Source organism: Pelecanus crispus, chromosome 1, assembly GCF_030463565.1.
Source record: "Pelecanus crispus isolate bPelCri1 chromosome 1, bPelCri1.pri, whole genome shotgun sequence".
Lineage (NCBI taxonomy): Eukaryota > Metazoa > Chordata > Aves > Pelecaniformes > Pelecanidae > Pelecanus > Pelecanus crispus.
In genome coordinates this window covers 195356051-195380054 of record NC_134643.1, presented here as the reverse complement: position 1 = coordinate 195380054, position 24004 = coordinate 195356051, and the positions used below count along the sequence as shown (strand labels likewise).

The 24004-nt window shown below is 41.0% G+C and overlaps 1 protein-coding gene across 1 annotated transcript in view; it reads left to right on the top strand.

The window, feature by feature from the left end:
• The window catches only part of RCBTB2 (RCC1 and BTB domain containing protein 2), a 31486-nt gene extending 7790 nt beyond the window's left edge, over window positions 1-23696 (top strand). Inside the window, exons 6-12 of the mRNA XM_075708184.1 lie at window positions 653-760; window positions 2739-2881; window positions 4654-4844; window positions 15919-16045; window positions 19127-19263; window positions 19853-19983; window positions 23521-23696. Of these exons, the coding sequence (XP_075564299.1) occupies window positions 653-760; window positions 2739-2881; window positions 4654-4844; window positions 15919-16045; window positions 19127-19263; window positions 19853-19983; window positions 23521-23661 (978 nt within the window). The 3' untranslated portion in view covers window positions 23662-23696. The remainder of the gene's footprint in view (window positions 1-652; window positions 761-2738; window positions 2882-4653; window positions 4845-15918; window positions 16046-19126; window positions 19264-19852; window positions 19984-23520) is intronic.
• The last annotated feature ends 308 nt before the right edge of the window (window positions 23697-24004 follow it).

Sequence of the window (24004 nt, the reverse complement as noted above, 5' to 3'; positions counted from 1 at the left end):
CTAGCTCCATCGTTCCAAGTATTTCAGTTTAGACCTAAGTAGCTATTGACTGTTTGCAGCAGAACACGTCACTGAAATTATCAGAGCTCAGTATTTTCTCTTTTTCTTATGTTCAGCATAAAGCTGTTAACAGCCTACTCAAACCGTTGTGCATAGCTTTCAGTTTATACTTGTAGTGTTTTCTTTCCTGTTAGAGGATTTTTTGAATGAGAAATTAGCTCTTTGAAAAGGGGAAGTATTCATGCTGAATTTGCTCTGTGCTGGGAAACAGCCATATGAATTGCTTATTTTCTACTCTTCATATTATAATATTGTAGTCTTACATAATCTAACTCTTAAAGAGCAACATGAATATGGAGGTTTGGAATTTTAGATGAGCATGCAGTTGGTATTTTAAACAGAAGCAGCATCCAAAATTTCTGGTACAGAAAAACATATACATGTGTGTATAGATATGTGTATGTATGTATGTTTATATAGGTATGTATGCATGTGTGTGTGTTTGTGTGTATCTACAAATAAAGTACAGATCCTAAGGTGTGGGGACAGGAAATATTGAAGAAAACTATTATTGTAACTCTGAAGTAGTTACATTGCTTTCAAAAGAAGTAGATAGTAGCAAACAGTTAAAATCCCTGTCTCTGGTTTTAAGGTCTATGTCTGGGGCTACAATGGTAATGGCCAGCTTGGACTGGGCAGCGGCGGCAATCAGCCAACACCATGCCGAATAGCAGCTTTGCAAGGCATTCGTGTGCAGCGGGTATGTGCGTGATGCTCCGTGTCAAACACTTCATCAACAACTGAAAATATGCCAATGCTTATTCTACATTTATCTCTTTGTTTAACGTGCCATTTATCTGAATAAAGATATGTATCTTAAAGGGGACCTGTGTCAGTAGGGGAGAAACTGTGACCCTGTGGGGTTCAGCGGGAATTTGCCTGTCGACTTCAGTGAGGTCAGGATTGTACTTAAACAGGACTAGGGCATTAGAAATGTTTGGTCTTTTTTTTTTCCTGCGAAACTTAATTAAAAAAAAAAAATCCTGTTATTTTAGTAAATAAGAAAGTCTTCTTAGGCTACCCCATTCTTCAATAACCCCTGTCTTCTTTTCTGGGAAAATGCTGCAGTTTAGCATTTTGTCTTTCTGGCAGACTGAATATCACTTTTAGAATTGCAGTCCAGCCACAGTGACTAACTGGTGTTTGGAGTCTGAACAAATTGTCTCCAACTGCTTTTGGCCAACAGGTGGTATGATTCCATGGTCCGTCTTGATCTGGGGTGGTTATTACACTTTACCAAATAACTGGCAAACTGTGTAACTAGCAAACTGATACCTTCTTTTGACTGATAAATATTTAAAGTAACTGCAGAAATGATACTGGAAGTTTTCTAATTGATTTATCCAAAATAGAGGATACTGTCAGGAAAATGACATATTCTGCTAGAAAACATTGGGTTTGTAACCTAGTGAAAATTCACAAGAGTGTTTTGAACTTTGGATCCTATTTGTTACATTTACTCTGGGAAGTTATGGAATTTTTAAACCTTTTCAAATAAACTCATTTAATTACATAGTTTTACATTCAGTTCCTAGGATGTAGACAGTAGCTTTGCTGGTAACAATTGCTGTTGGAGAGTAACGTAATAAAGTGAATATTATTTTCCCCTGTATTTATGCTCCTGTTTAGAGAGTATGAGTGCTCCAGTAAGTTTGACGTGGATCCTATTTCCATCCACTTCATTTACTTGATATCGTTTAATACCAAGTTGTAGACCTCCAATCAGTAAATAACTTAAGGATTTATTTCATTTAAAGCACATCACATGCTTCACGGGTGCCAGTGCACTAGATGTACTTATGGTGTATCTGCTTTGCAGATTTTATAAAGATAGGTGAGCTAGTTTTGAGCAACGTAAATTGGTTATTGATAGCCATCTAGCTATAATAGGTTACATTAACTCGTGCAGAGCAAGACTGCTGCTGGTAATTTTGCCACTGCATATCTGTATGTGGGGCATGTGCTGCATGTATATATTGTAAAGTGGATATTTGAGCAAGCTTATGCAGGGTACCTGAGGAGGCAGCTCAGCAGGACCGAGTGGGTTTCCACCAGAGGGTATGAGCTGACACAGTTGTGTGCTGCCATCAGGTTGGAGAGTTTAATCTTTCCTGGCTGGCTGCTCCTGTTGCTGACCTTGTGTGGGCACTGGTGGTCCTCAGGCCCAGCTGTGGAGGGTTTCCTTCCAGTGGTGTAAGTTATCTCAGCAGAGGGTCTGGTGAGCACTAGAACTGGCGCAGGGAGGAGGCAGTTTTGTGTGGCTGGCGGTCGGGGAGGAGAGGAGCAGATAGGGAGACCTCACCGGTTTTTACAGCGGTAAGCTGTTCACGTTGGAGCAGTTGCCCATAGAACAAGGTCAGTGCAAGACAATCTGCCACCTTCTGCATTTTTCTCTGCATACTGTTCATATTTGCCATATAGTTTTCCTTCTTTCTCAATTTCTACCTATTCTTTTGTTGGACTCTTGAGATTATCTGGCAGGGTTCCTCACTGATACTTCTTTTCCTCAAAGTCACCTCATCTACTTTGCTTCCCATTTTAATAAACTTATCTGTAATTTTTGTAATTTTTACACTGGTATGGAATCAATAACATTAATGTATAGCATAACATGTATCTGTCTGTATTAACTTACTGTTACATAAAAATGAGATTTTTCTTTTTATTATTCCTTGTAGGTTGCCTGTGGCTACGCACATACATTAGTGCTAACAGATGAAGGTCAGATTTATGCCTGGGGAGCCAATTCATATGGCCAGTTGGGTACTGGGAATAAAAGTAACCAGTCTTACCCTACAACAGTTATTGTGGATAAGGACAGGTAATACTTACAGTCTAGCAGTCAGACATTAGTTGGCATAGTCTCAGAAGAGCTACAGAAAACAATGGCATTTTCAATCTATTTTTGGGAAGAAATAGCCTATAATTTTTTTGCAATGGTGGTTCTGCTAAATGCAAATAGAATTTTCACTGGAAGTGCTTGAATCTGCCCCATAACCATTCTTGTGAAAGAGAAAAGGAATGTTCCGAGTAGCCCAAACGTGCTGTTGTTTGCTTTGGCTCACACTGTACTTTATAGGCCTTAATTGCAGTTTCTCTTCAGTGGTGTAGTTTCATTGTTTGAAGTCAGTGATAAAAGCTTTATTGTCTCTGAATATAAATTTTATTTTAATATGCTACTTTTGGCAAGAAGTACACACAGAAAAAGTGAAGAGTGGACATCTGCAACTTGTGTTATTTCTGCTATTAAACCCAGTTCATAACCCAGAAGAGAGAGAAAGGAAGGAGTTCTTTCTTGGTATTGTTGCCGGAAAATTAAGCTTATATTTTTACAAGTTAAATATTTTCCTGTAAGTACTTGATGAGTAGTGGGGCAGTTATTTCTGCTGCTAATGTAAAGCCATATATATATGTGGCCAGAAATTTGAATCTGTTCCTTACTACTGAGGTCTTGATTTTGGCCTCCTATAATGAAAAATAAGAAAAGTGAGATGTCCCTTTTAAACTTGTGTCTGTGTATGTTACTGTAAGGAAGAGGCAACTTCTCTCTGGTGATAAGACATGGCCTGTTTTTGAATGTTGCTATTTCTTCATGTGTGTTTGTGCTTTTGCTTAAAATGTTACTGATTTTTTTCCAGACACTTTGGCTGCAGTTAAAACGTTACCACATTTTAATATAAATTTTAATGTTGTATGCTGCCTTTCCCTTTTGTTGGCCAGAATATGTATTCCTGGTGTCAGTGAGAATATTACCTCACTAAAGCCTGCAAGATTTGTACATACAGCATTAAACAAGTTGTTTCCCAGCTATTTTCCCCCGGCAGCTGTTAAAACAAGTAAACAAGCAGTAGTTCAGGCTGCAAAACAGTGGATTGTGTAATGTTGTACACAGCGGGAGTTTTGAAATCCTCAATCAACTTTAGGATTAGTGAGATAGCCTAATATACCTAAAATACACTTAGAAACAGTTTTTAGTGCTGTTTCTAATTTTTATTTTCAAAATGAAAGTCTGTTAAGTGGAAGTGATAATAATTGTATGAGTAATGACATTTCAGGATTTTAATTAAAAGAAGTATGTTTAAATTGTTGGTTTATAACTGTTACCAATAAGCAAGCAGGAAAAAGATTTTTTGTGTTGTTTTTTTTCATTTTTTTTGAAACGCCTCCTCATTTTTTTTCTTCAACCTCTCCAAGTGCCCCTTCTCTACAGCTTAATGCAGCCACTCACCTCACTGCCCAGCACCACTGAGGACATTCAGAGATTGAAACTCATCATAGCTTTGTTTGAGGGAGCCGAGGGGGTCGGTAGAGCATGTGCTGCAGCAGATATACTGCTCTGCTGCAACAGTGCCTCCTCACTCCCAAGATGCTTTTTCACTGAGAAACTTTCTGAGTGCATGCTATTTGAAGAAACATTGACAGCCCTTTTAATTTTGCTGCGTATGATAGGAAAACATTCTTGCAATTGGAAGTGCATGCATGCTTACAAATACGTTTTGCACCAGAGAAAGACAGGAGGTAGCGAGCTGCTTCACTGCATTTTGTTCTTATTGAGAGTGACTTGCTTTTTTTCTTGTTTGCTTGTAAATTCAGAGTTATAGAGATTGCAGCCTGCCACTCTGCTCACACGTCGGCTGCCAAGACCCAGAGTGGCCAGGTGTATATGTGGGGCCAATGCCGTGGGCAGTCAGTGATCCTTCCCCACCTCACTCACTTTGCCTGCACTGATGATGTGTTTGCTTGCTTTGCTACCCCTGCTGTTACGTGGCGTCTTCTATCAGTAGGTGAGCTTAAATTTTTTTTTTTTTTACATCTTCTAAATAGAATCATTAGTGCATAAAACAGTTGCATGTATTTGAAGCCTAAACTTAGTTTCTTGCAAATATCTATACTGGGAAGCATAAGCATAATCATAATCATATATTATATCTGTGTAAATGGTGATATGGAATTGTAAAAAAATTGCTAAGGCCTGATGGCAATGCTAAATGAGTGTCTGTTTTATTGACATGGTTTATTTCTGTGGGGAAATGCCTTGGGTTTGGGGAGGGGTTGTTTTGTGTAACCACTGAATGTTATTGTACAGTGGCCACGGGTGGAGAAGCTGAGTTTGAATTTGGAGACTTGAGGGAGCCACGCAGAGCATTTAGGAACCCTGAAGCTTTCTCTGATGTCCTTAACTAGACTACTAAGAATGAGGAAGACAAATTCCCATGCTCAGAATTGGCCACAGGCACTTAGAGTCTCATCACAAGTGATCATGACCTAAGCTTCTGAAGAGACAAGTTGCTGGATCTCAGATATTTGATTAAGGTCTGTCTTGCTGACCTGACTAGAAAGAGTTAAGCATATAGTGTTGTTTAACAGAGAGTTAATTTTTCAGCTACAGATTCAATCCCATATTGGTTGCTAATAAAGTTACTGGGTTTGCGGACCTAATCAAAGATGAGACTCTTGGGGTTCTCTGTAGGTGTCATCTAGGAGCCTAAGCTAAAAGCTAGAATGCAGCAACTTGTTAATTTGTAATTCTAACAGTATTGAGTCCACCATGTGTCGTGGTTTAGCCCCAGCCAGCAACTAAGCACCACGCAGCCGCTCGCTCACTCCCCCTACCCTGATGGGATGGGGGAGAGAATCGGAGGAGTAAGAGTGAGAAACACTCCTGGGTTGAGATAAGAACAGTTTAATAATTGAAATAAAGTAAAATAGTAATGCTAATAGTAACAGTATAATAATGATAATAATAATAATGATACACGAAGCAAGTGATGCACAATGCAATTGCTCGCCACCCGCCGACCGACACCCAGACAGTTCCCGAGCAGCGATCGCTGCTCCCTGGCCAACCCCCCCCAGTTTATATACTGAGCATGACGTCATATGGCATGGAATAGCCCTTTGGTCAGTCTGGATCAACTATTCTGGCTGTGCCCCCTCCCAGGTTCTTGTGCGCCTGGCAGAGCATGGGAAGCTGAAAAAGTCCTTGACTAGCATAAGCAGTACTCAGCAACAACTAAAAACATCAGCGTGTTATCAACATTCTTCTCCTACTAAATCCAAAACACAGCACCATGCCTGCTGCTAGGAAGAAAATTAACTCTATCCCAGCCGAAACCAGGACAGTATCCACCCCTTATTCTATACCATCTACGTCATGCACAGGCCCTCCCCTTTCCAATGTGTTCCAATTAATCACCACCGCTTTCCCTATCTTGATATACACACAGATATCATTCCCTTCGTCTATGGCCCATCCCTCTAAAATGTCCATTGAGTTCATTTAGCCCATGACTTTGGGTTCCATCTGTCATCACAGTCTTTCAGAGCAGGAGAGGTGGTGTGCAGTGTTGGACTGTTGCATGCTGAAGTCAGTTCTCATTCCAACATGGTTTCATCAAAGTTCATTTTCATTAAGCTGGGCAATTCTTACTGCAATACCATTGATGTGGCATATAGCAATCATAATATACAGTATTATATACTTAATATTAACCTACTATATTATTATATTAACATGCAGTTAAGAGATAACATACAGTATTATAAAGCAATTAATATCATACAATTCAGTTCATTGGCTATTTTCACCCAAAATCAAATTCCCTTGAGGTACACATTGGGCTTCCCCATCCTTTCGCATCACCCACCAAGTGCACCCAGGTCCTTGAGTAAAAGCAATCCCACGAATGGGTTTGCCTTTGCCAGAGGGGGAAGTAACCCAGACTGTCTTCCCCAGCATATTTTTCATGTGCACTACAGGAACTTTATCTCCTTCTACAGTACGTAGAAGTTTTGATTGGGCAGGGCCAGCTCGATTGGCAGATCCCCTGGTGTTGACTAACCAGGTGGCTTTTGCTAAATGCGTATTGCAATGTTTAAATGTCCCACCACCCATTGCTCTCAGGGTAGTCTTTAACAATCCATTGTATCACTCAATTTTCCCAGAGGCTGGTGCATGGTAAGGGATGTGATACACCCACTCAATGCCATGCTCTTTGGCCCAGGTGTCTATGAGGTTGTTTCGGAAATGAGTCCTGTTGTCTGACTCAATTCTTTCTTGGGTGCCATGTCGCCACAGGACTTGCTTTTCAAGGCCCAGGATGGTGTTCCGGGCAGTGGCATGGGGCACGGGATATGTTTCCAACCATCCAGTGGTTGCTTCCACCATGGTGAGCACATAGCGCTTGCCTTGGTGGGTCTGTGGGAGCGTGATGTAATCAATCTGCCAGGCCTCCCCATATTTATATTTCAGCCATCGTTCACTATACCCAAGGGGCTTGAACTGCTTGGCTTGCTTGATTGCAGCACATGTTTCACACTCATGAATAACCTGTGCAATACTGTCCATAGTTAAGTCCACCCCTCGATCACGAGCCCATTTATACGTTGCATCCCTTCCTTGATGGCCTGAGGTGTCATGGGCCCACCGAGCTATAAATAATTCACCCTTATGTTGCCAGTCCAAATCCACCTGAGCCACTTCAATCTTGGCAGCCTGATCTACTTGCTGGTTGTTTTGATGTTTTTCAGTGGCCCGACTCTTAGGTACATGAGCATCTACATGACAAACTTTTACAACCAGGTTCTCTACCCGGGCAGCAATATCTTGCCACAATGCGGCAGCCCAGATGGGTTTGCCTCTGCGCTGCCAGTTGCTCTGCTTCCATTGCTGCAGCCACCCCCACAGGGCATTTGCCACCATCCATGAGTCAGTATAGAGATAAAGGACTGGCCACTTTTCTCTTTCAGCAATATCTAAAGCCAGCTGGATGGCTTTCACCTCTGCAAACTGACTCGACTCCCCTTCTCCTTCAGCAGTTTCTGCGACTTGTCGTATAGGACTCCATACAGCAGCTTTCCACCTCCCATGCTTTCCCACAAGACGACAGGACCCATCAGTGAACAGGGCATATTGCTTTTCATTTTCTGGCAATTTATTATACAGTGGGGCCTCTTCAGCACGTGTCACCTCCTCCTCTGGTGATATTCTAAGGTTTTTCCCTTCTGGCCAGTCCATGATCACTTCCAAGATTCCTGGGCGACTGGGGTTTCCTATTCGAGCCCGTTGTGTGATCAATGCAACCCACTTACTCCATGTAGCATCAGTTGCATGATGTGTAGAGGGGACCCTCCCTTTGAACATCCAGCCCAGCACCGGCAGTCGGGGTGCCAGCAGGAGCTGTGCTTCAGTACCAACCACTTCTGAAGCAGCTCGAACCCCTTCATATGCTTCCAGTATCTCTTTCTCCGTTGGAGTATAGCGGGCTTCGGATCCTCTGTATCCCCGACTCGAAAACCCTAGGGGTGGACCTCGAGTCTCCCCTGGTGCTTTCTGCCAGAGGCTCCAGGTAGGGCCATTCTCCCCGGCTGCAGTGTAGAGCACATTTTTAATATCCTGCCCTGCCCAGACTGGCCCAAGGGCTACTGCATGAACTATCTCACGTTTAATTTGTTCAAAGGCTTGTTGTTGCTCAGGGCCCCATTTGAATTCGTTCTTCTTCCGGGTCACTTGATAGAGAGGGCTTACGATCTGGCTGTAATTTGGAATATGCATTCTCCAAAAACCCACAATGCCTAAGAAAGCTTGTGTTTCCTTTTTGCTAGTTGGTGGGGACATAGCTGTTATTTTGTTGATCACATCCATTGGGATCTGATGACGTCCATCTTGCCATTTTATTCCTAAAAACTGGATCTCCTGTGCAGGTCCCTTGACCTTATTCTGTTTTATGGCAAAACCAGCCTTCAGAAGGGTTTGGACTATTTTCTTTCCCTTCTCAAAAACGTCTTCTGCTGTGTTGCCCCACACAATGATGTCATCAATGTACTGCAGATGTTCTGGAGCTTCACCCTGTTCCAGTGCTGTCTGGATCAGTTCATGGCAAATGGTGGGGCTGTGCTTCCACCCCTGGGGCAGTCGGTTCCAGGTGTACTGAACACCCCTCCAGGTAAAAGCAAACTGGGGTCTGCACTCTGCTGCCAAAGGGATGGAGAAAAATGCATTAGCAATATCAATTGTGGCATACCACTTAGCTGCCTTTGACTCCAGTTCATATTGAAGTTCTAGCATGTCTGGCACGGCAGCACTCAGCGGCGGTGTAACTTCGTTCAGGCCACGATAGTCCACTGTTAGTCTCCACTCCCCATTAGACTTTCGCACTGGCCATATGGGACTGTTAAAGGGTGAGCGAGTCTTGCTGATCACTCCCTGGCTCTCCAGTCGACGAATCAGGTTATGGATGGGAATCAGGGAGTCTCTGTTGGTGCGATATTGCCGCCTGTGCACAGTTGTGGTAGCAATCGGCACCTGTTGTTCCTCAACCTTCAGCAACCCCACAATCGAAGGGTCCTCTGAGAGACCGGGCAAGGTGGACAACTGTTTAATTTCCTCTGTCTCCAAAGCAGCTATACCAAAAGCCCACCGGTACCCTTTTGGGTCCTTGAAATACCCTCTCCTGAGGTAGTCTATGCCAAGGATGCACGGAGTGTCTGGGCCAGTCACAATGGGGTGCTTTTGCCACTCATTCCCAGTTAGGCTCACTTCAGCTTCCAGTACAGTTAGCTGTTGGGATCCCCCTGTCACTCCAGAAATACAAATGGGTTCTGCCCCTCTATAGTTTGATGGCATTAGCGTGCACTGTGCACCAGTGTCCACTAGAGCCTTATACTCCTGTGGGTCTGACGTTCCAGGCCATCGAATCCACACAGTCCAGTAAACCCGGTTGTCCCTTTCCTCCACCTGGCTGGAGGCAGGGCCCCTCTAACACTGGTCACAGTATTCACTGTTCACTTCCTGTAAATGTGAATCAAGAGTCCCCTGATCAAGGTCGGAAGTAAAATTAGCCCTCTTACTCTGTCTGGGGAACTGCTCACTGGAGACTGGAGCTGCAATTTTCCTGGGAGAACCGCCTTTTCTAATAGTTTTTCCTTGCAACTCACGCACCCGTGCCTCTAAGGTTGAGGTGGGTTTTCCATCCCACTTCCTCATGTCCCCTCCGTGATCACGCAGGTAAAACCACAGGGTGCCCCGTGGTGTGTATCCTCTATATCCTCTCTCTTGAGCATAGGGACGTTGACTCCTAATGGCTGAGACACTGGTCCGTGCAGGTGGGGAGTAGGACAGATCCTCTCTGAGTTGTTGGAACTCTTGGCACATTTTTTCAGACAGTTTTTCCACAGCCGAGACACAGGCCCGTAGGGAGGAAGAGAGCTTTTCTTCGTAGTCCCGGAGTTGTCTAGCCACTTCATCCACCGTTGGTGCCTCGTCGTCTTTCCAGGCTAGTATTGCCAACGAGTTGGAATACGATGCTGGTGCGCTCCGTACCACCTTCCGCCACATGGATTGTGTGCACCTGACTTCATCTGGGTCTTTGGGTAGCTGCTTATCATTCAGGTCACTGTAAATCACCTCCAGCACGCCTAATTCCCTCAGGTACTGGATACCTTTCTCTACGGTGGTCCATTTGCTTGGGCGGTATAAAACATCCTCCTTGAAGGGATACCTTTCCTTCACGCTTGACAGAAGTCGCCTCCAGAGGCTGAGCGGTTTTGCCCCTTTTCCAATTGCTTTGTCAATGCCCCCTTCCCTGGAAAGGGATCCCAGCTGCTTGGCTTCCCTACCCTCTAAATCCAGGCTACTGGCCCCATTATCCCAGCATCGGAGCAGCCAGGTGATGATGTGCTCTCCCGGATGACGACCGAAATCTTTTCGCATATCTCGCAGCTCACTCAGGGATAGGGATCGGGTGGTCACCATCTCATTTATGGGTTCTTCCTCCTCTGGTTCTCGTGATGGCCCTGGTTCATCTTCATCCCTTGCTAAACGAACTGATTTCCTCGAGTATTTTTTCTTCTGTATAGGGGCAACTGATACCGGCGCAGGTTGGTTCTCTGGTTTAGCTGCAGTGTCTGTCACTGGGGTTTGAGTAGCCGCAGTGCCCATGGCTGTGGTTTGAGTAGCCGCAGTGCTCATGGCTGTGGCTGGAGTAGCCACAGTGCCTGGGGCAGGGGTTTGAGTAGCTGCAAGGCGTGTAGTGGGGGTTGGAGTAGCCGCAGGGCCTGTAGTGGGGGTTTGAGTAGCCACAGTGCTTGTTGTTTTGTCATCAGATCCAGAGACCTTCTGTTTCTTTTGAGGGTACTGATTAGCGTTGACCACGGCTCGATAGGCATGGGCCAGTCCCCAGCATGTTGCAATGATTTGTGTCTCTCTGGAGCTACCAGGGTGACAACATACTTCTTCCAAATACTTTACTAATTCTTCAGGATTCTGCACTTGTTCAGGGGTGAAGTTCCAAAACACCGGAGGTCCCCACTGCCCTAGGTACTTGCGCATACGATCCCACACACCCTGCCACTCATAACTATCCAGCCTTGGGGTAGATCTCTGGATGATATTTTTAAACTGCTTACTGACCTTTATCAAAACGGAAACAACATTCCCAAGAAGTATCAATAGAAGTATCTTAACTGCCCAGGGGTGTTCAAGATACAGGAAAGTTGTTGTAATGAAGGAGGAAACATCATAGAAGAAAGCAGCAAAGGTGCCATTCTGTATTTCCTCCACAACAAGCCTCTCAGAGTAAGAAGTATAATTGCTAACTCTCTCTATGAGGTAGTACCCGAAGTACAGTAGTGACTTCTGTATGAAACCCAAATACCAAAGAATGCTCAAGGTCAGGGTTTTGATAAGGAGCCTCCCAAGCAAAAGATCATGAATCACTGCAGAGCATAGCACACTACACAAACTGACAACAAGCTTTAACGCGTGCTGCAAAAAAAAGAACATGGTGCAGATCAGATGAACTAATATCGTGACCGGCAACTGTTAACAGACTCCTTAATACACTCTGGTTAATCTGTTGTTATCTCAAACCCTTCGTGCCCCACGTTGGGCGCCAAAAAGGACTGTCGTGGTTTAGCCCCAGCCAGCAACTAAGCACCACGCAGCTGCTCGCTCACTCCCCCTACCCCGATGGGATGGGGGAGAGAATCGGAGGAGTAAGAGTGAGAAACACTCCTGGGTTGAGATAAGAACAGTTTAATAATTGAAATAAAGTAAAATAGTAATGCTAATAGTAACAGTATAATAATGATAATAATAATAATGATACACGAAGCAAGTGATGCACAATGCAATTGCTCACCACCCGCCGACCGACACCCAGACAGTTCCCGAGCAGCGATCACTGCTCCCTGGCCACCCCCCCCCCCAGTTTATATACTGAGCATGACGTCATATGGTATGGAATAGCCCTTTGGTCAGTTTGGATCAACTATTCTGGCTGTGCCCCCTCCCAGTTTCTTGTGCACCTGGCAGAGCATGGGAAGCTGAAAAAGTCCTTGACTAGCATAAGCAGTACTCAGCAACAACTAAAAACATCAGCGTGTTATCAACATTCTTCTCATCCTAAATCCAAAACACAGCACTATGCCTGCTGCTAGGGAGAAAATTAACTCTATCCCAGCCGAAACCAGGACACCATGCTTCCATTCCACTTCTGTACTGCCTTTGTCATTGCGTTTGTGTTGCTGGATGCTTTTGTCTGACAATTGTAGAACACTCTTTGCTCCCTTGGTGCCTTCTGGATGCCAAGGTAAGGAAATTATATTAATAGTACTCATATTTCAGCTTTAAGAGACTGGAGGATTAAATGGAGAATCCTGTTCTCAGGAAACTTCTTTGCCAAAATTAATGTTTTAGCACACAGTCCAAAGACACCTATTTGCTGTAGGTTGAAGCAGTTGTGCTTTCTAGGGTGGCTTGTTCAGAACTGTAAGATACATGCTTAATTACTGTGGAAATTCTTGATATTCTTAATATTTGCCTACTACTAATTCAATGTAAATTGTGTTACTGCACTAAAATCCCAGGCAATGGGGTGGTTCATTCCATGTAGATATGTGTTTGTCAGTTTTAAGTTCTACACAGAAGTATCTGTAGTATGTTCGGATTTTTCTTCCATAAGAATCAGTTGTTTTATGAAGAAAATTGGACATTTTTAGTAAATGTAGCTTAATAATTAATTCAGTTATATGTATCTCCTTATGTATATTAGCAGGGTTCTGGGGCTCTTCAGCTTCCATTTCTTCTTGCTCAGTTAAAATATTATTTCATGCTGTCAGAATTTCCCCTCCACTTTTTATCTTGTCTTTTCTTCTCAGTTTAGCACAGAGTACTGAGGAATTTTTCAGAGAGTGGAGGAAAGCAAGAAGCAAAAACTACTTCTTTCCTTACTTTGTTCCTCACAGAGAAGACAGCTGCCTGAGTGAGAATGAAACTGTCTTACAATTTTTCAGTGCTCCTTTCTGCAAATTCACCTTTTCTTTCCTTCTTTTACAAATGCTGTATTAGGTCAAAAATGCTGTTTTAGGTCAGCTAAGAGAGTCCAGAGTGGAATTATGTATGATCATTCATGTAATTATAAGCTTTATGCTGAAGACTTCCAAGGAACCCATTTATTAATAAGCTTATTGATCATTAATACTCATAGATATTCACTCTCTTTAACACAGCGTGGTTAAGACTGCATTCATAACTGTTTCCCAGCATATCTTTTATCACCACCTTCATTGTCACCATGAACGATACACCCAGCCTGCTTGCACTGCTTCACACCCTGGGAGTAATTTTTGACTGTAGCAGCTCCTTTTATTTTTGTTTATTGATCTTGACTTCTTGGGCCTTTTGGAAATAAGGTTACTACAGCATTGCAACATTATACCAAAGCATAAGGTGAAACCTTAGAGGAGGAGAAGGTTATTTTATTTTTAAATGAAACTAGTTTCAGATGGACTTTCAAACCCACATTCTCGTATGTGCCAAGTGGTCTGTCTAGCATCCCGGCACTAAAATGTGTATTCAGGTGGTCTGAGCAGGGTTCCTTGTGATGACCCAGGATAAAGGATGCTGGCTATCAGGCCCTCATCATTGTCTGCTGGATTCCTTTTAGTTAGGTGACCATGTGCTGGTTTCAGATGTGCCTTTTTGCACGCTCTAGGAGCTGAGAGTGACTCTCTCTGATGGAGAGTCTCTCCATTGTGTCCCACTTTGGCCAGTCATCAGGACTGACTCACTGGTTTTTGTCTCCTGATGTAAGTGTGGTGAGAATCATCAGGCAGCTGTGTCCTAGGGTCTTAACATCAGCTGAACTAGGTGCCATGGACGGCTACCGTGCATATAGCCCTTTTCCGTCTGTTGTATTCCGGTGCTTCCACACCCAGGCATTCCCCTGCATTCCCTGTTCATGGCAGTTCTAACATTTCTATTACAAATCTTAGCACTGACTGCTAAGGAGTTTTCTTGGCTTTGTGCCTTGTCAGTGTGAACTGCCTCTTCACTTCCTTCCTCTGGTTGCCCCTTCACTGCCATAACAAATAAAAGCACTTATTTTCCCTCCAAGAATTTCATAACTGAACCCCACTATATTCAGCTTACCTCTGTGAGCCGTAGAAGTCATCTGGAGATGCATATTGATGGACATCTGAATTGCCAGTTAACTTTGAACATAGGCTTCACAACAGGATAGTGCAGGATCCTTTGAACTATTACAAAGCTTCAGCTTTGCATTGGTTGTTAAAATCACTACACTTATTCGGATAGCAGAGGTCTGAATAAATAAACCACATTGTACAAAATAAGAACTAATAAAGTATTTCACAATATCATTATTTCGGAAGGATTTTTTATTATTATTACATTGGCTTTTCCCCTCCAATGTAACCCATTTTTACCTGTAATCCAATGCACTTTGATAATAATTGCCCTAACTGGGTGTACCTGAACATAAGTGACATCCTCTAAATGAAATGGAAAATAATTGTGCTAAACAAGGTGTAACAGTATCAAACTGTGTGTGTTAAGTTTTTTCTAGAGCTTGTGGTGAAGGTCTTTCCATTTCCAGAATACTATTCTTATTTCTAGCTTGGTAGGTTACAGGACCTAGCATTTATGTAATTTTCTGTAGAGAACAGCTTATTACTGACCCACGAAATCTGTATAAACCAATAATGTGTATTTATACGGTAAGAAGACAAAATGTTTTCTGGGTTAAGAATGAGGTTTTGGGGGGTTACTTTTTTAGTAGCATTAAAGAAGATAGTTCTCTGAGGCTACCAAATATGATGGAGATTTGGAAACAGTTCAGGAAGTAAAAACTTGTATGCAGACAATGGATGACTTTTCAAGGCTGTCTGGTAACTTGATAATGGAAGTGTCACATGCACAGTGGGATATGCACGCATATGACACAAACAGGAATATGCAGACATTCACACAAAGAGTGCTTCTAACACTGTAAGTCTAGGAAAAACACCTTTTGAATAGACTTGTAACTGTTGGTATTCACCTTTAGGGATATTGTACTGGGCAGTTTCACTGCAACCAACATGTTGGTTATGCAGTAGCTATATTTCTGCTGTAAGATAATGTCTCCTCGTGGGAGTATTCTAGCAAATCTTATTGTGATTTTTATTGACCTTTTGAGTATCTTATAATAACTAACACTTTTCATTAGAATAATTTACCCAGTAATGACTGATAGCATTTGCTATCAGATGCAGCATTAAACTTCTGAGACTATGGTATATTTTTTTTCTGGCCTTAATATAGATGAGTTAGAGGAGTGGGACTTACTTTTTTTTAATAGGGATATTTGTTTGGAGTAGGAAACTAGCAAGGACTGAAGAAAGCTGCCCTTTATTTGCTTTTCTGGGGGTTCACACTGAACACATAGTCTGCTACGTTTTTTACTAGCCTTAAAGAGATGTTGTATTTATTAAGAGTGTTAATTGCTGGCAGATACCCAGGATGTTATCATGAGAGATACTTGTATTACCTACTGTTAATTCCCCTTTTTATTGTAGAGCCTGATGACCATCTAACAGTAGCCCAGTCACTAAAGAAGGAATTTGATAACCCTGAAACTGCAGACCTGAAGTTTCTAGTGGATGGAAAATATATTCATGTTCATAAAGTTCTTCTCAAAATTAGGTAAGGCACAAACTGTATAGTTTAATATAAACTAAACTGTATAGTGTAGTCCACTGTGCTGAGTAATTACTGCTCAAAATTCTTGACTTATTCTTACAAACTCCCTTTTCCCTCAGCCATGGGATTCACCTGCTATTCTTCATTGCTACTCTCTTTTCCTCATTTCCTTGCTGCTTGGAATTACCAAACATGCTGCTTACTACCAGCCTTTTCATCACTCTCCTCCATCTGTCCTGTATCCTCCTTCGTGCCACCTAAATGGCCATGACCCTGATTTCTAATAACCTTTTCCTGCTGAGGAGAAGGCTCACTTCTTTCTGCTGCTTTCCCAGTAGTTGCAGTTTCTCCTCCTTTATATGCTTGGCTTCCTCCACTGGGATGATTTGGGGGTTTTGTGTTTATTCTTGCCTGCCTTTCTTTCCTTCCACAGGACCCTTCAGCTGTTTCAGCGACTTCTGTAGATGCTCTTCAGACTATCTTTTTTTTCCTTTTTTGTCAGATATCTTATCCTACTTGTTTTAAACCTTCTTATCAGTGAATTTGAATTTTAAGCTGGCTTCTTTGTTTTTACAGTTTTTTGCAAGTTAACACCACTTTACAGTGAGATTTGACATACACAGATCTACAGAGTAATCACATTGTTATTAACATATGGAGATTAGCTTGTCAATGCTGATGCAGTTTCTACTAGGATATTCTAGAGACACAGCTTTAGATCTCTTCTGTCTTTCTAACTGCTTCTGCTCCATCCTCCTCATTGTTACAAGAGTGTTTCTCTTTGCTATTTTCTTTCTCAAAATGCTTGGCTATCTTATCCTGCTTATCACCACTTTCATCTTCCTACTTTTGCTCCTGAGTCCTGTTAGTGATATCTTGTATATTACTGCATAAAATTAAAGTTCCTTGTTAATTCTTGCCTGCCCTTTTTGTGGTCTTTTCTGCTCTCCTCTTACTACTCACGTTTATTACTGTTTTCTTCCCTTTACTGGTTTCATTACTTGTATGTTACACTTGTACCTAAAGTCTGCCCTCTTTGTTTGGAATGCCACGTGTCCTTCATCCGATACCACTTCAAATCTTGTGTATTCCCAAAATGCTTCTGAGGTTCTTTTTCTGGATAATCAGACTGTATGTAACTTTTCATTATTTCTTTTTTCTTGCTCTACTTTTCTCAGATTATATGGCATTCTGGGAAGGAAATGTGTCTAATTCTAAAATGGATTTAAATGTATGGCATTAGCAAAATAATATGCAGGAATAATAAAGCATCAGGCACAGTCTGTAGAATTAATATTTTCTTTAAGCCTTATAGTCTCATGATGCAACTGGATCAGAGGATAATGTATTTAACATGGTATTTTGCAGCATTCAGCCTGTTCCAGAGCATTGTGATGAATGCAGTGCTGGTAAAAAGTTCCTTGTCATTATTCAGTCATTTCTTTACCACTTACGAAGACTTTTTCCCATTTTGTTCTATGCCTATTGTTGAACTAGATCATATTGGTGGTGGTTATTAGCTTACGATGGTGGTAAAATGGCAGGGCAGTGCCCAGCTCAGTGAGAGGCTGGCCAAGCAACATACTGCCTGCAGAAGCAGGTACATGTGAATAGGTGGGTGGGATTCGTCTGCTCTTCATTTAGCCAGCTAAAATTAGGTGTCTGGTCTGTCTCTGCTGAGAGGGAGGGAGGGAGAGAGGGACTCCAAAGGATGAGTCACTCCCAGGTACTTTGCAGACCGAAGGATGAGTACCAACTGGTTTTTATTTATTTACTTATTTATTTTTAAGGGAGCAATGTGTACCACCTTCTCTCTGACTTTTTACTTTTGTGTGGTGCCATTAGGGCAACACAACAGACCATTCCCAAGGTCTATTCCACAGCTAGATGGATAGCATGGTCACCACCACTCCATGTGAGGCTCAGGGAAACAAAGCGATGGGGTTTGGTCTGCCTCTTCCAATGCCAGAATGTGGTACAAGATGTGGTGGAAGCTGGATAATGACTTTTAAAATCTTTATGAATTTGACTGGATGTTTATTTATTTTATTAAAAAAATAAAATACTAAGAAAAAAAAGTCTTCAAATAACCAGTAAAATCAAATGTGAAAAAGCTAAATTAAGTGATAAATTAAATAATTATTTTTCATTTGTATCTAAGTTATGCTGTCTTTACTGTGTAGACTTGTCCCACTGTCATTAAAAGGAAACCAACCTACCTTTTACATAAAAGTTTTAGTAAAAGAAAAGCAAATTCTGATGTGAGATAGTTAGAAAGTAAGTAGTGTAGTGTAAGAGTCCAATTAAATTGTGGCTGTTATAGGAAAAGTTACCTGAGGTGGTGATGTTCCTTTCCATCAGCAAAAATTTTGGAAAAAATTCAAATGCTACAGTATGTTTTTTAGGCAGCAGTAAGTTAGAATGAGTTGTAAGTTACTGTGAACTGTAAATTGCAGACTACAGCTATCAAAGGCAGTGCTTTTTCCTCATTTGTATCTTGTCTGTCTCAAAAGTATTCAAACTTATAAGAAAAAGGTGATGAAAGATCTGGGTGAGAGTGTCTTCACTTATATTTTTTAATCCCCATGTATAATGACTAAAAAATCTAATGCTAAATTGTGTATGGACTGACACTGGAATAAATGTTATTTAAAATATTAATAATTTCCCTTGTCACCAGATCATGTTGGAGAAAGCAGGTTGAAATGTGAGAATTATCTAACTTAATTGTAAACTTTATCTGTTACAAGCCAGGTAATAAAATTAATAGTTAATGTATAACGTACTTAAGAAAATGACATCAAAACACATGGACCATCCTTAATGCTATTCTAAGTAGAAATGGAGCCTACTATAAAATATTAATAACAGAAATAAAGGAAAATTCTGAATTATATTTTTAAGGCTTATAAGGCTTAAAGAAAGTAACGTTCAAACCAAGAAATCATGTAACTAGAGTTTATGGTTGTGTATTTAGTCTGATATGGCTGATTTTTTTTTTTTTTTTTTTAACCAATGTCTGGCTGCAGCTCGTCTTTCAAGCTTAACTCTTTATTGTATACAATCCTTGTCCATGTTTTGTAGGTGTGAACATTTTCGTTCCATACTGAGTAACGACGATGAAATTATAGAAATGAGTGAATTTTCTTATCCTGTTTACCGAGCCTTCCTGGAATATTTGTATACAGACAACATTAGGCTCCCTCCTGAAGATGCAATAGGTATTTGCTGTAAATGGAAATAACTCTAGGTTGCTGTTTGTGAAAAGTAGGATTTGTATGTCATAACAGGGTGAGGAAAGCAGGGCTTGTTAATTTTAGTTTTATTAGCACTTAAATCTTGAGTTGGCACGTGTCAGAAGAAGGGATGCAGTAGCAGGAAACATGCCCAAGGAGAATGAGTGGTGGGGATGCAGTAAGATCAAAGATGCAAAATGTTCAAAGAGAACTCATTGTTTCTCATAGTAAGGGCTTTTTTTCCTTAAAAAAGCACTAATGCCATACTAAAACTTTTATGTTGAAAAGAAGGGAGCTGTTCCCTGCATGAATTTAAGAGGGTGTAAGTCACTAATTGATGCCTTGAATGAGATACAATACAATGAACAAGAAGACAGCACGCTTGCATAGTAATAAAAGGGTCCCTTTTTGATATGTCTTTTGAGGACCTTTAAAAATGCACAAATCATCTAGGGGAAAAAAATAGAACAAGTAATTGATTAGGTCAGTCTAAAACAATAGGGCAATTGATTAATTTGAAAAGAAATATATATGTTTTGCACCTGGATAGTTAAAGCTGTATGAATTTTCACAGGACTGCTAGATTTGGCAACACTGTATAGAGAAAACAGATTGAAAAAGCTTTGCCAGCAAACAATCAAACAAGGCATTTGTGAAGAGAATGCCATTGCTCTTCTTTCCGCCGCTGTCAAATATGAAGCTCAGGTAAGGAGAACTTCTCTTCAGGCAAACAGTTGTTTTCTGAGAAATGAAACTGTTTATATTAAACATAACTGTATTTAACAGATGAGGCATGATTACCGCGATTTCCCTTTCCGGCTTCCCAGACATTTGGTTTCCCCTTTTTAAAGCTATTAAAAAACGCAGATACTAGTGTTTTCTTCCTGGCCTTTTGGCTTGCACCTGTGGGTCAGGATTCTTAATCTGCTTCCTGTCTTGTCATCTGGCATGGCATGGCATGCAAATTTCTCACTGCCATTTACTTCTTCACCTTTGGATTTTGCTTTGCCTGTTCACTTCCTGAGCTCTCCACCTGATCATTTTGTCTGCCAGTGTCTAGCACAGTCATTCTGGTACCGCCTTTAACAGGCAGAGGGAGAATTTACCTGTAAAGTCCCTCCCTATTTACACTTGTGCTTATATCAAAAATCCACTTTTGCCATGTTGTTTGCAATGAATCATGCTGACATGCAACGAATTACCTACTGTTCCTCCTCTCCCCCTATCCTGTCCTCTGGTCTGCCCTTGGCTCTGGAATGTTTCATTAGCACTCAACCTGTTATCAGCAGTACTGCAAGCGCTTTTTTTGTAAACAGGCAAATACTTTCAAAGGTGGTTGCCTTTTCTCAACTTCTTAGTGCTACGCTGATTGTGGAAGTAATGATGTGGTGGTGTTTATTATTCAAGAAGTCTGTATATGTATTTTAGACTTAGTAGCCATTGTTATAACTGAGCATCTTAGTTGAGAAGTCCTCATCTTTCTGTTCAAGATTTCTTCTGCTTTGTAAGAATGAAATTAATATAGCTAAACAGAGATTACCTATTAGAAGAGCTGAAATATGTAGCTGGTAACAATGTTTTCTGAAAATACTTGTATTGATAAACAGTTCCAGGTATAGGAAGCAACTAGAAAGAAGGGACTGAAACAAAAACCGAGCTAAAAATGTTGCAGTAGTCTGTGCTGTATGGAGGCAGCATAGTAGAGGAGATGAATTTGTGTAGGAGTGGCAAAGAGGAGGCCAGAAGTCAGTGAGTTTTTGTAAATGGAAAGAGGTGGTAACATCAGACTAGTAGATAAGAAGATTATCAGCTGCCGGTTACAAGGCAGTTGTAACCAAGGTATCGGTAAGGGAAGGCATGAACACCTGAAGCAAAGAGGAATTGTACTTTCAACTGGACAGGAGGGGTGGACCAAATTATTTGATTCTCCTAACAGCAGAAGTTTTCATTAAAAGTTTACTCTGGAGTTCCTCCTCTTACAAGCTTTTCAACAGCTTTGAACGTCTCCAAAGCAGAAATACCTTTAGTTGACATGTGTCAGGTGAAGTAGTTAAAGAGTAGTTAAAGATACATTTAGGTGTATTGTGAAGTAGTAAAACTAGCCTGGACAAAGTACTGATTTATAATGGCTGAAACACAATAAAAGGGATTGGCTAGATGACTAAATATATGTTATCCTCCTCTTCCTTCTATGATTCAGTGTTTTATTCTGTATACCTAGTATTCTTTCAAAACATGTAATATTTTAACGTCATCATCAAATGATGAACTAGTTCACCTGCCCTGGGTGCAGCATGTGCTCAACTCAGGAGTGCATTGTTGCCTTCCTCCCTACATCCGCAGCTCAGAAAGGGGTATAGTAGAACTGCTTCAGAGAAGCGCAGCAAAGGCTTCTTTATCAAAGACATGGGATAGTTTCTGTCTAAGGGATCGTGAAGTAAGCCAGGATCTTTTAGCATACTACATTAATATAGTAAAAATTGGTTTGAGAACCATGTGCAGTGTATCAGCACTTCAGCAGAAAACTGTCCAAAGAAGGATTATGAAAGAGGCCTGATATTTTGGAAGTTTGAAAAGATAGAATTAATTCAATTTTTTGTCATTAAATGCGAACACTGCAAGTGAAAGATTATAATGCTGTGTCATCTGCCATTAACACATCAAATTAACTGAAGACTGACTTGGCTACTCTGTGCATCTGTTAGGATTAAAAATGCTTGAAAATATTTTGTCCTATCCTCTAAAAATACAAAGAGTTGCTGCTACAAATTATTTTAAAGCATATTTCTAATATACACTGTAGCAAAGTTTAGATTTAATTCTGTTATATAGAAGATGATTAAAGCCAGTATTTCTTCAAGCTGCAAAATCAGCGATCAGAATTCTGTGATATCTATGGTCCTCTTCATAGATCAGTACCAGAAAAGGCAGGTGCTGTTTGTTTTATTTAATGTAAAGATTTGCATATTGACTGTAAAGGAACCCGGGTTCTGGCAGTAGCATTTCAGGGGTCTGCTGAAACTTAAGCTCAGTGCCTTTAATCTACATTTTTCTTCTACATTTTTTTATTTCTTCTAAATTTTTCATTTCTTCTTCTATCCTCATTCTTTTTCTTGCTTTTCCAGCACTTCTTGATGAGAGATACAATTTACTTCTGTGCATTGTTGCTATCTTATTTCTTTCTAAAGGATCTTTTATGCTGCTTGGCCTCTGTTTAAAGCTTTAGGTACACCTTGACAGGGGCAATAGACTTGAAAAGTTCAATCTAAGGAAAAGGTTTCAAAGGGAAATGCACAGGTATTCTGCTAAATTTCTTTCTACTGTTAAGCCCTGGCTGCAATGTTTGTGTAGTTAGCATAGAATAAAACTGGCATGGACTAAGAGACCTCTTTTTTGCTGTAACCCTTGAAGACTTTATAGATAATGGATCATACTGCCAGTTTAGACTTGCCTTGGGCTGGCCTCAGCTCTGCTTGCTGCAGAACATCATTAATTTTCCTTCAACAGCAAGTTGTTGCATAGGAACCAGCTAAAGGGGATTGACCCAGTGCATGGAGAGATGGATTGCCACTGTTGTGAGGAGTTTGAGTGGGCAAAATCTGCTGTGTGAAATCATGGCTGTATGGCCTAATGGCTTGTACCTATCCTGTGCTGAACATCTGAATGTCCTGTTTCAGCAAGGCCAGGAAAAGACAGAACCATTTTTGCTATCTAGGAATCCCAGTTCCTAGACAGGGACACGCAATTCCTAGGTTCACCATGAAACACACATGTATCCTAACATCCAGTTTGTGTTCAGTGAGCATCATCGAACGTTACATCATAATTTGCTTTTATTTTCAGTAAGACTAGGATATCTGCTGTTTTTCACAGGAGCACTACGGAACTCAGTGCAGGGAGGAAAAGAAAGGAGTTACTAATGGTCTAGTAGTTGTATGTGGAGAAAGTTGATAGTTTCATTTATTAATAACTTTTCTAATGAGCTCAATAAATGTGACGGAGTTCTAGAGTTGATTTAGGTGGCTACTCCTGTTTTCTCAGAGTGGGGTTATTGAACAGTTTGTATGAACAAATTTCATCCTATCATTTGTGATCTAATCAAACTGATCAGAAAAGGGATTGGTAATGTGAACAATCTTGTATATTCTCTGCTAATTAAATGACAGATTTGAAACAGAAAAATAATAATAAAAATTTTGCTATCAGTCATTCATGTGATAAATTACCTTAATTTGTTCCTAGGACTTGGAAGAATTTTGCTTCAGATTTTGCATAAACCATTTAACTGTTGTTACACAAACTCAAGGCTTTGCAGAAATGGACCACGACCTCCTGAAAAACTTCATTAGCAAAGCAAGCAGAGTGGGAGCATTCCGAAATTGAGGTTTGACTACCACCAAGCTGAAGAGCACGTCCTCTTCCCCCCTGGAAATACTTCTCCTTTGGAGAACTTGTCCATGATCAGAATGTGCAAAGGTTTGGAAAGAAAGACTTGGTGTCCATCAGCTTAGGAAATGCGTAGAAGTCTGCTAACATACAGTTTTGTAAAGATGGCTACAGCGTAGATGCATGGTGAGAGTTCATTGCCAACAGTCGGAATTTAAGGACAAAATCTAATGCAGTAACTACCCTTTCCCACTTAAAGTCAAGCAAACTAAGCTATCATTATCTTGTCTGTCTCGTCTCTTTTCCTTTCTTTTCTTTTCCTTTCTTTTCCTTTCTTTTC